We start from the raw sequence: 12,874 nt of genomic DNA, 5'->3' as shown, positions 1-12,874 counted from the left end.
TTGATCTATGAGACAAACTGAAACAGTTATGACAGACTTTAAGAGAAGCATAGCTGAAACTTATGTTACTAAAGGGGTATTGTTCCTTTTAGTCAAGATTTGTTCACTTCCAAAGCATATAAATCTGTCCTGTTCATCTTAAAGACACAAGGGTGCATGGCTTAATACAAGATATGCCTCTGTACTGTAATTAGCCAAGCCTCTTTGTGATTATCAACCTTTTATTTCCCATAATGCCCCTTTAAATTTGTTGATAGTGACATAGGCTATTGTTGAAGGGCACTGGGATCATGAATTCAGAAGCAAACATGGACAATTTCTTATGGTTAGCCAACATTTTGGTAAAGAATATATTCATTAGCAAGGGAAAACCTTGTGTGATACCACAAGCTGACACTGTAACTGGACCAGAGATCAGCCTTCTATCCAACTGAAAACTTCTTGGACTCAATTCATCAAAACTTTTACTCCATAAAAAAAACTTTGAAAGTTGCATAATTTGGTGCAACTTGAGGCTGTGCTAAAATTTTTGGACTTATGGTGTTTTCATGCCCTTTTTCCCCAGCTCTGGTAAAGCTGGGGTTTGGCGACCGCTGCTTATCAAATTAATGACAAGTGGTGGCGTTTGCTATGCCACAAATGTTACTCCAGCAGGGACTATAGTAGGATTTGTGACAAGGCACAGACAGGGGTTTACCCCACTCATACGATGCTCCTGATTCATGAAGAGGTGTGTGACTCTTCATGCATCGGTAGTGTCTAACTCCAGCACACTCCCTCATCAGGACAGGGAACACCGGTCTTGATGAATCAGGTCCCTTGAACCAACCCCTGTTTGAGTGCCATGAGACAAAGCTGATGGCATGATGGCAGGAGCATGAATCAGAAAAAAATATCAGAGGCCAAAGCAGAAAATCTGTACATATATATATATTATATATATATATATATATATATATATATATATACATATACATACATACATACATACACACACACATACATACATATGCACACAGTTGAAACCAGAAGTTTACATACATCAGAGTAAACCTTTCCCATTTTAGGTCAATTAGGATTACCATAATTTTTAATATTTGTCAAATGCCAGAATAATGAGATAGAGAATGTTTTAAGGCATTTTTATTACTTACTGCAAAGTCATAAATTTACATACACTAAGATTACTATGCCTTTAAACAATTCTGGACTGCCTATATGATGATCTCATGTGTTTGGAAGCTTCTGATAGTTTTTTTTGGCAACATCTGAGTTAATTAGAGACACTGTGGATGTATTTTAATGCACATCTGAAACACACTGCTTCTTTGTGTAGCATCATGGGAAAGTCTAAATAAATCAGCCAAGATATGAGGAAGAGAATAGTGGACCCAAGGACAAAAGCAAAAGACCTTGTGAAGACGATGGCGGAAGCTGTTAAGATTGTGTCAATATCCACAGTGAAACGAGTACTGTATTAACATGGGCTGAAAGGCCACTCTGCCAGGAAGAAGCCATTACTCCAAAATAAACATAAAAAAGACAGATTAATGTTTGCAAATGAACACAGGAACAAAGACCTTAATTTTTGGAGACATGTCCTGTGATATGATTAAACTAAAATTGAACGTTTTGTGCATAATGACCATCGTTCCGTTTGGAGGGAAAAGGAAGAAGCTTGGAAGCCTAAGAACACCATCCCCACTGTGAAACACGGGGGTGGCAGCATCATGTTGTTGGGTTGTTTTCCTGCAGGAGGGACTGGACTTCACAAAATAGATGGCATCATGAGAAAAGAAGATTATGTGACAATACTGAAGCAAAATCTCAAGACATCAGCCAGGAAGTTAAGCTTGGGCGGAAATGGGTCTTCCAAATGGACAATGACCCAAAGCATACTGCCAAAATGGTAACAAAGTGGCTTAGGGATAACAAAGTCAATGTTTTGGAGTGGTCATCACAAAGCCCTGATCTCAGTCCTATTGAAAATGTATGGGGAAAGCTGAAAAGGCAGGTGAGAGCAAGGCGACCTACTGACCTGGATCAGTAACACCAGTTTTGTCAGGAGGAAGGGGCCCAAATTCCGACCAACTATTGTAAGAAGCTTGTGGAAGGATATCCCAAACGTTTGACCCAAGTCATTCAGTTTAAGGGCAATGGTACCAAATACTAATGAAATGTATGTAAACTTTTGACTTTGCAGTAAGTAATAAGAAATGCCTTAAAGCATTCTCTCTCTCTCATTATTCTGGCATTTGGCAAACATTAATAATTATGGTAATCCTAATTGACCTAAAACAGAAAAGGTTTCTTCTGATTTCATGTCAGATATTGAGAAAAACATGCATGTGTCTTTTTATATAGTGTATGTAAACTTCTGGTTTTAGCTGTATATATACATATTCTGCCAGTTTGGTCAAAAGCTTAGATTCCTGTTCATTCTGGATGTGTCTATTTTTTACCCCTCTTTGAAAAGATGTAATGGCTATGACTGTATGATGCATAGATAATAACCTGAGAGGAAACATTGTGGTTATTAAAGGCAAGTTAAAATAAAATATATGTCATGTAATAAAGCTATGAACTATAATATTTAATAACCAGAAAACAATGTTTGATTTTAGCCCCAAAAGTTCAGCCCCACTTCCACAGTGATAAAGAAAAGGGACACTTACTAGACTGCATTGTGCGCTCTTTAACATCCAGGGTCCAAGCACCTTGACCTTGATTAGAACGAGCAGCGAGGCGAAATATATACTCTGTGTTGGGTTTTAGGCCTTCTACTAAATAAGATGTGGCAGGATCAAATGTTTTTCTTATCTGTTAAAGATACAGCATCAGCACACCATTACTCTAAGTATACTGAATGTGGCAGTGAGGAGCACAAGGCAGAACATGACACACATTACTCACTGTGCAAGAACATCAAATACACTGAAAATAGACATAAAATAGCAATTTAATTAGAATCATCTAGAGGAATGTAAAAGTTTACTGTTTCCAACCAAACGAAGTGAAAAAAAATAATTCTGAAGGGTGTAAAGCAACAATTTTATTTTTAATTCAGATGACTATTTTATGCTGGCATATAAATGGGAACACTTGTACAACATGATTCCAATCGCTATGTACAGCGATACAGATCAAGACTGACCAATGCATCATCTGCTTGGGCTTTCTTTACACCAACCTCTCTGTCAAGGTTTTGGTACAGTGTTAGCCAGTTGATTACTTTGTTTCTCCCACTGAGAACAATCTTGTAGTTATGATACCAAGGAGTGTGGTTAGTCACATGCTGGGTGATGCACCAGTCTATGTTAATACTGATCATAGGTCACTTCTCAAGCCAGAAAAGAAGCCGTGCCTGATCAGAAAGGAGGTGAGAGTGATAGGTGTAATGGACTGTGGCTGTCACTCTGGACTATACTTGTCTCTGTTAGTAATAGATGTGGCTATTATTGTATGGGAGCTTATTAATGAGAGCTTTGGTGGTTGCAGCCGTTACTGCCATAGAAACATGCTGTCAATGTCATAGGAGAAGGTTTTCACTAATAGGATCAGATGTGACTTTTATGGTTATGAAGCAGTCCACCTATCACTACTAATTGTAAAGAGTATTAAAGGTGCAACATCCGTAATTAAAATTAGTAATTATTTCAGTTCAACATCCTGAGCCTAAATGTCAAGCCCTGATGCGATCTGCATCTCTCCGTTTGCAATGGACTTTTTTTTAAGAAAATACCAGAGTCGCCTAACTAATCGCTGCTATCTGTTCTTACTACAATGATCTTAAATCCTCTAAGCAAAAATCAAATGTAAGCACTACCTAATAAGCACTATTTATTGCTCCTGCATCAAGGCAAGCTAGCGCGGTATGTATAGTTGTGCCGTCCAATCCAGATTCTTTTTTCCGGGCCTAAATGCCGCGCAGCTGATGGGCTAATAATACTAATTTCACCGTTTTCAAGCCTTACTGCTGCCTCACTTTTTCCTATTTCTCTTGGCCTTGGAACAAGCAGCAAACTGAAGAGAACCATACACTAATTCTACATACCAAGGCTTTATTTTTATCAGCCACTTTCCATTAGGCAGCAACACTGTTTGCAGGGACATCTGGAATGGAGTGCAATAGTGTTCATATATACCATGCTCTTAGAAGTCTTTACAAGAATGCTCATTTAGTTTTCTTCATCTAAATCAAATTGCTCATTCCAGGATGTTCATCAAGTGCATATAAAGAAGTATGTCCATGCTCCTTACTTCATCTCCAAAGCACAGAGAGGAAACATCTTCACTTAATTCAGTAAAAACTAATAAAAAGAATGGCGTATGGGCAGACTGAAGGTGTAAAGGTTTCCTTCACAATAGATACTAGGAGAATATTCCATATATAATGCAAGACAAAAAAATGCACTTACCTCACTTCCTCGCTCTCCTTCTTTGTAACAAACCTCATATTTTACAATGCTATCCTGACGAGGGGGGCTCCACGTCAGGCTAATGCTGGTTTCAGATTTGGCTTCAGCTCTGAAATTCATAGGCTGGCCAGGGACTGTTCAGATTTCAGTGAACAAAACAAAATACAAATTATAGAATAATTATCTGGGATCTATTTCTCTCCTTATAATCATACTACAATCAAACTGGACATTTTATTAATTAAGGAGGCAATTCTTGGTATGACGTGCTGAGTTTTACAAACACCCTGTGCTACATGCTTTTATCTTTTACTTATTTTGCACACTATTATGTGACTGTTGTGTGAGTGGATTGCAGAATTGTTTGTTTGCCAATTTTTGTGACTCAAGTGACCATATCTGCATGTTTGTGTGCATTGAGCTATACGATTACCGTACATATTTGCAAGAATGAAAGCTCACATTCAGCAAGATTAAGGATGGTTTTCCACATAGCGATATTAGGAAAATCACAGCAGTATGTTTTCCTGTGTTTCTCCAGCATAGACAACCATTTGAAGACCGACTGATTCCACATATATGTGATCCAAGCTTACGAAACATTAAAGGCACCAATCCACATTGGACCAGGGATGTCAAACTCAAACACACAGAGGGTCAAAATGAAAAACTTGGACAAAGTCGCGGGTCAACCAGTATACAGAATAATGGGCCCCACATAGTCCTCCATACAGGGTAATGGGCCTCACATAGTCCTTCACAGAGAATAATGGGCCCCACATAGTCCTCCACACAGAATAATGGGCCCCACATAGTCCTCCACACAGAATAATGGGCCCCACATAGTCCTCCATACAGTATAATGGGCCCCACATAGTCCGCCATACAGTATAATGGCCCCACATAGTCCTCCATACAGTATAATGGCCCTGCATAGTCCTCCGTACAGTATAATGGGCCCCACATAGTCCTCCATACAGGATAATGGGCCCCACATAGTCCTCCATACAGGATAATGGGCCCCACATAGTCCTCCATACAGGATAATGGGCCCCACATAGTCCTCCATACAGGATAATGGGCCCCACATAGTCTTCCATACAGTATAATAGGCCCCACGTAGTCCTCTATACAGTATAATGGGCCCCACATAGTCCTCCATACAGTATAATGGGCCCCACATAGTCCTCCATACAGAATAATGGCCCCACAAAGGGGTAGTGGTTCTGGTGTCGTGGGCCAAATAAAAAGACTCTGCGGGCTAGATTTGGCCCACGGGCTAGAGTTTGACATTTATGCATTAGACTAAAGTCGGGCAAACCTGCCAACATCGGCGTGATTACCAACTACACCCCCCAACCTAACAAACGATGTCAGGGAAAGCAGGATCCGGCACATTGGATTTCCAACTGCTGACATTCAATCAGCCAAACAATCGTTCAGCCAACAGCTACCTAAGGTGTATAGGGTGCTACAACTGTATGGTGGAGTGTGCAGGGGTTCCTACTGTTGTTAGCATTCAGGGTTTTCTACATGTTTCTGAATCACATATCCCGATTCATCAAAGAGTTTACGCCAGAATTTTGGTGTAATTCACCTAGAAATGTTACAAAATTGTTGTAGAACTTAAAGTTGTGTAAAAATTTAGCAACTTTACGCGATCTTACGCAACTCCTGTCCAGTTCCGCCAAAATGCGCTGAGCTGGGGTGGGTTGAGGCGTGATGAAACCCGCTCGACAAATGCATCATAATTTATGATACAAAGGTAGTGAAAATTACGCCAGAAAGGTACACCAGTTTGTGGAAAAAGTAATAAGTTGTATTTTATTCATTGAAATCCCTGGTGCATGTATGCATATGAGTCCAGTGGGTGGTTCTACTAGTGACTGACAGCTATCTCTGCACCAGTCATACAGTGGAGACTGTCAATCACTGAATAGGACTGCCCATTGGACTCATAGGCATACAAACGCCAGGGATTTCAATCAATGAAATTAAAAGTTTACTGAAACTTTTGACACAAAATGTATATCAATCTGAATTGCTCCTCCTGCTCTATAACATCCTACCTATAAATCAGACAATATTTTCACCATAAACGGTTCCCTTTAAGTCTGATCTTAATGGAATAGAACAATAAGCATGCATATAAACAGAATCCACAGCAGGGTCCCATATGCATCAATGTTTCTGAAGGGCTTCATACACTTAAAGGGGTATTCCCATCTCCAAGATCCTATCCCAATATGTAGTAGGTGTAGTATTAGCAAATATCTCCAATTAGAAATGTAGTATAGTATTTTTTATTCGCTATCTCTCTTTCCTCATGAGCAGGCATTGCAGGACCTTAGGTACCATGGTTACGACCACTGATATAGTGACCGTTAGCTAGCTGCTAGTGGTCGTAACTGTGGATACCTAAGGTCCTGCGATTCCTGCACATGAGGAAAGAGACATAGCGAATCAGAAAAACTATACTACATTTCTAATTGGAGCTATTTGCTAATATTATTATTACTACATCTACTACATAATGGTATAGGATCTTGGAGATGGGAATACCCCTTTAAGTACAAGTGTTCACAAGCTTACAATTGCCTCTTTTGCTTTTCATTAAACATCAGTGGAACTTATGACATTCTATGGGACACAGCTGTCGGTTAGAGGTAACAGCATCCACTTTATGACTATTGTATTTGGTGCATTTTTGGATATTGTGACTTTTGCATCCCCTTTCTTAGGATTACACAGTTCTGCTTATTTGGTAACACTTGCTGAAGAATATACTGGAAAAAGATGATATGAGCACAAATCCAGGCTTACACCTAGTATTGTAGAATACAGGACTTTTTCTAATTGATCTGGGCTGTGAAGTAACAGCTTACCTCCTTGCTGTGTTTTTACTTGTATTGGATCAGAGAGTGGACCATCTCCCACTGAAGTAAAAGCCAATACTCTGACAGTGTAAGTTTCATGTTCTAATAGGTTTCCTATAGTAGTCAAAAGGTTGTCATCCACATTATATTTTAGCCAGTTGCTGACTGGCTGGTCAGGCTCCATAGTGTAGTAAACACGATAACCTCTTATTTGACCATTGGGCTCCACAGGTTCCTCCCACTGAATTATCATAGTAGTGGAGGAAAGCATTCGAGCTTGTACATTTCGTGGTGCACTAGCAGGTGCCTGCTCCCCTGTACGTGTTACAACAGGCTCACTAGGTGGTCCTTGGCCAATAGAGTTTACTGCCGACACCCAAATCTCATATTCAGAGTTAGGGCTTAAGCCTCCAATGCTGTATCTTGTAGTAGTGATGTCCTCTTTGATTTGATATGGTCCATCCTGCGTTTTTGACTTATACTCGATTACGTAGTAAGAAACAGGATCAGGATTTCCTGAATCCCATGTGATTGTTATGCTTGTAGCAGTGGTTTCCGTTACTACAGGAGCTCCGGGTGCCTTGGGAAGGGCTAAGATATTAGGGGGAAAAAAACAAGAAATAATCAAATCACTAGATACAGTAAAAAAAAGTTATGATACAAAGACTAGAAAGCGGTAAATATATTTTTTTACTCATATAAACACAAACAAACCTAAAAGCCGAGGTGGCTGTAAAGTAATGCCAAGCTGAAAATCTGCAATATGTCCAGTGTTTAGTAATAGTCTTAGGCCCTGATTCCTTAAGTAGCTTGCACATTTTAATACATTTTGCGCATCCTACTCCCAAAGCGTTAATTCATTAAGACTGGCAAACGATACACCAGTCTTAATGAATCGGGCCCTTCGCGTTCCAGGACACAGACAACCATAGATTAGACATCTTCAGTCAGAATTGGTCATTCTTCCTCTGTGGTTACTTTTAGGTGTACTGTATTGAAAGATAATCCTTAATACCCCCGTCAGGGTTGAGGAAAAAAATAAGTAATAAAGTGTCTGGATTTTCTCTCTTTAAGAGGTTGTCCACTACTATAGAGAATGCTTCAATGTATTTAAAAGGTGGAAATAAGATTTTTTGTAAGTACCTTGTGTTGTGAGTCTTGCCTGTGAGCGGCGCCATGGCTGACTGCTCATAGACATCACGTGACCCGTGAATGAGGAGAGGGAAAGTGGTTGATGCTGGACGGTGATGTGAAACCCCACCCACAGCCGCCCATCAATCAGAGAGGAGCGCGTCACTGGGTCATGCCCGGCTGCAGCCGGAATGTGACGTGACATCAGTGCCGGCTGCAGCTGGGGGTCACGTGATGCCTGGTGAGCGGTCATTATCTATAGTAGTGGACAACCGCTTTAAGTAAATGGTTCATGTGCTATCCATGGCTGTGCTGGAAGAAGAAATAAAACTAGCAGATCTGGGAATTTTTATAGACTGGATCAAATTCAAAACCCTAATCGTTGCTTGGAGACTTCATGTAAATATTTATGGCAACAACTAAGGAAACAATACTTACATTTCACTGTGATCTGGGCTACAGACTCGATAACCCCAAGACTTGACATGGCGACGCAAGTGTAATTAGCAGACTCCTTCACATTGGTAAGTTCCAGAACATTACGCCCCACAGGCATGTCATCTTCTGGGGTTAGGTCTTCAGCACCCATCATCCACTTCACATATGGCATAGGTGAACCAACCGCAACACAAGTTATATTTACATTACCTCCAGGCATAATTTCGTGGCTTAAAGGAACAATGGAGAAGCGGGGGGCGACGCGACGAACTGCAGGTAAATCAACAAGGATATAGAAAAATACTGACTTAAATGGGCACTATGTAATTTAGAAATAAAAAAATGTATAAAAAGACTTTAAAATAAAAACTTACTTCACAAACAAAAAGTGAGAATATAGAAACATTAAGCCAAAATTCATAGCAAAAGGGTTCCAGAGATCAGGAGTACACCCATCACAGCACAGATAATACACAAAAATTTATTAGCAATTTCTCATCTTTAACAACAGATACGGGGGTGTAAGCCAAATTGAACTTGTGTATCTTTTTTCTATAAATATAAGCTCTTTAGAAGTCATAAAGTCTTCATAACTCTGTCCTTGGAAACTGTTGTTGGCGATGAAAGATGCCTCTCATATGTCTACATAGCCAATTGACATTAATCACAATCATCATATAATAAGGTAGAAATGTAGATCTATTTTTGATGCACCGCATACCAGCAGCAGAGATGAGAAACTCTAATGAAATTTTTGTGGTTTTGGGGTGTAAAAACCCTAACGAAGCCTCTTTAGAATCTGACACGGTTTCATCGATAAATGCAGCTCTCAGAAACACAAACATCATGCAAAAGAGGTATAAAATTGATAAAAATAAATAAAAAAAAACAAAAAAAAAAAAAAAAAAAACAAAAAGGGAGAGAAGACAAAAAGGGAAGGGAAAGACAGAAAATGCAGAGGAATATAACATAAGGGCAACTAGCAAATGCCCGCAATAATACTGGGTGTAGAAAAAGGCATCAGGGGATTAAGGGCAGAGAACCCACTTAAAATAGTTAATTACGCCATATGTGACTTAATGTGTTTAACATGAACACCTCCAGCCCTGGTGAGATAGTAAACGGATTATTTGCAGTAAAACAAAGTGATGGACTTAACGCTGAGAATAACAGTGACATGTTCTGTGCATCCCCCTTGCTGATAGGTGGATGCAGTTTTCAGACCTCACAAGTTAGAACATGGATCAAGGGGTTGAGGCAGCCCCAGTTTCAGTGACTCTGTTCTTGGCAATATCTTAAGCAAAGTTTTTGAAAAATCAATGGAAATATATACAAGTTTATCATAAATTTGCTATAATCTCATATTTTAAAGGAAAAGTCCAAATGTAAGTGGGGAAATAAAGATATTTTACACACATACATATGCTTTTGACTATATAGATATATATACACACACACACACACACACACCATACTGGGCAAAAGTTTGGAGACACCTGTTCATGCAATCATTTCCCTTATTCTTATTGGATTGAGCACATTGTAGATTCAGAATGAAGACAGCAATACCACAAAGAAACACGTATGGAAACAATGAGTAAGAAACTATTGTGACACAATCCAGAATATTTTTCATAATTATAAAGGGTGACAAAAAACATATACAGTGGTGACCAAAAGTTTTGCATTTTTTTTTAAAGTGTGATTACTTCTGTCTGGTTGTTGTGATGCCATTTTCCTGGTGATTTTAGTAAACCGGAAGCAAATGGTTGTCAGCTATAAAAGAAGAAAATTTGCCATGCACAAGGATATACTGGCAAATTTAATGCTGCCACATGGTAAAACCAAAGTAGGCAGGGGATGGAAATTCCAGCAAGACAATGATACTAAGCACTAGTGATGAGCGAGTATATTCTGTTAACCCTTTCGGCGAGCATGCTCGGGTGATCGCAGAGTATCTTCAGCGTGCTCGGGTGTTATGTTTCAGTCACTCCATGCTCATGATTTGCGACTGTTTGACAGCTTTAATACATGTGAGGAATGCCTAAGAAACAGCTGAAGATACTCGGAAAACACCCGAGCATGCTTGCTCATCACTAAAAAAGCAAACATCCAATTTAGTCAAAAATTGGTTAGCAAAGAAAAACATTCACCTGTTGCAATGGACAAGCCAATCACCTGATTTATAGAGCACCTTTGGGATGAGTTAGGGCGAGGAGTTGAGGCCAGTACCCATAGCAATAAAGATCAATTGTTTGCAGATTTGCAAATGGAATAGAGCAAGATCCCTCAAGATGTCTTGAATACCCTAGAGGCTTCAATGCCCCCTCGGTGTGGTGCAATAATTAAAGCAAGAGGTTATACTGCAAAATACTAAGCTATGGCATTGTAAACAATGAATTACTCTATGTTTTGATCAATAAATAGTATATGCAAAACTTTTGGCAGTAATCTTTCTTTAATTAAGTGACCATACCTATATTCAAAAGCATTTTGGTTAAAATGAAAGAAGTTGTCCAGTACTTTGACATTGATGCCCTATCCGTAGGATAGGGCATCAGTGTATGATCAGCCGGGGTCCCGCATGCTGTTATCGGTTGCCGCCGGCCGGAAGTCCTTACCTGCGGTGCTTGGCCGTCCATCTGTAGTGGTCGCAGCGGGGTACTACACATCCGCCTCCCATTCTATTGAATAGGAGGCGGATGTGCAGTTACAAACAGCGGCCACTACAACTTGACGGCCAAGCACCGCAGGTAAGGACTTCCAGATCCCGCTGCCGGCACCAATAACAGCTGATCAGTGGGGGTGCCGTGTGCGGGACCCCGGCCGAACATACATTGATGCCCTATCCTATAGATAGGGCATCAATGTCAAAGTATTGGACAACCCCTTTAATGTCTTGCATGACGACAACTTCACACACTTTCAATTCATCACAAGCAAAATAGCATCACAACAGACAGAAGTAATCACAATTTAAAAAAAAAACAAAAAAAACCTTTTGGTCGCCACTGAGTTTCTATCAAGTTCAACCTTTCTCCATTATCTATAACCCACAATGCCATTCGTTTTGATAAAAGAATCTAGCCTTTTATTTAAATGCTGCTATAGTGTGTGCCATTACTACCTCTGGTGGTAGGGCATTCCACAGTCTGACAGCTGTAACTGTAAAGAATCCTTTTCTAGTGAATGTCTCTGGGTCCTCTTGTGTTAAACCTTAGATTGCTCAAAGAAACCCCATTTTGCAGTGATGACAGCTTTACACTCTAAAGGGTTAATGCAAACGAGTAGTTATTAAGAAATCCAGGGTCCAACAACTAAGTATCAAAGTCAGAATGCTGTGAACAAGGCACAGAGGAACAAGCCACATAGAGCTGAAAGCTAGACTGGCAGCTACAGTATCTGGGCCAGAGAGCTCAATTAAGTGGCTAAGTAATCACTTGAACAGGGAACACCTGAAGGGAGCTAGATGAACTTATCTTCTGCGGCAGAACTAATTCTTGTTATTCCTTTTCTGAGGCAGTCCATAAGAAGTTCATAAGAAAGCCAATTTCATGACAGCAATTGATGGTTTTCATGAATGCATTTGAGGATACCTTCAATGTTTTAGCAGTTATCCAGACTGACTGACCTTCATGTTTTTAAGTAAAGATGAGCTGTTTCTCTTAACTTAGTTACACGGTTCTTGCCACAATGTCGTTTAGATCAGTTGTGAAATAGAGCAGTGTACCAACACAGCCTCTTAAAAATACACTTGATGGTCGCAAACACATTCTGGGAGCAGTTGACTCATTAGAAGCTATTCCTGGTGATAATTTAATGAAGCGGTTTGAGAAAGTACAAAGGTGATGTAAAAGATTTCATCAGCGTAAAAGAGGGTGTAATAGCTGACAGAGTAAAAGGGGGTACTTTGAGGAATCTAAGGTTTGACGCATATTCTGATTTGTTTCACATGCTTTTTTTTTTTACTCCATATAGCCATGTATCTTACTTCAAGCTTATGCTTCCCTT

At 39.8% G+C, this 12,874-nt stretch overlaps 1 protein-coding gene across 1 annotated transcript in view; it reads right to left on the bottom strand.

Annotated features, from left to right (window-relative positions):
• Positions 1 to 12,874, bottom strand: part of PTPRS (protein tyrosine phosphatase receptor type S) — a 600,332-nt gene that overhangs the window by 240,261 nt on the left and 347,197 nt on the right. Inside the window, exons 7-10 of the mRNA XM_073652674.1 lie at positions 8,864 to 9,133; positions 7,304 to 7,885; positions 4,419 to 4,552; positions 2,676 to 2,820 (exon numbers count right to left, since the gene is read on the bottom strand). Of these exons, the coding sequence (XP_073508775.1) occupies positions 2,676 to 2,820; positions 4,419 to 4,552; positions 7,304 to 7,885; positions 8,864 to 9,133 (1,131 nt within the window). The remainder of the gene's footprint in view (positions 1 to 2,675; positions 2,821 to 4,418; positions 4,553 to 7,303; positions 7,886 to 8,863; positions 9,134 to 12,874) is intronic.

Source organism: Phyllobates terribilis, unplaced genomic scaffold, assembly GCF_046119375.1.
Source record: "Phyllobates terribilis strain yellow unplaced genomic scaffold, ASM4611937v1 Scaffold_1__5_contigs__length_1240528914, whole genome shotgun sequence".
NCBI classification, from domain to species: Eukaryota; Metazoa; Chordata; class Amphibia; order Anura; family Dendrobatidae; genus Phyllobates; species Phyllobates terribilis.
This window is presented reverse-complemented; position numbering and strand designations above follow the sequence as displayed.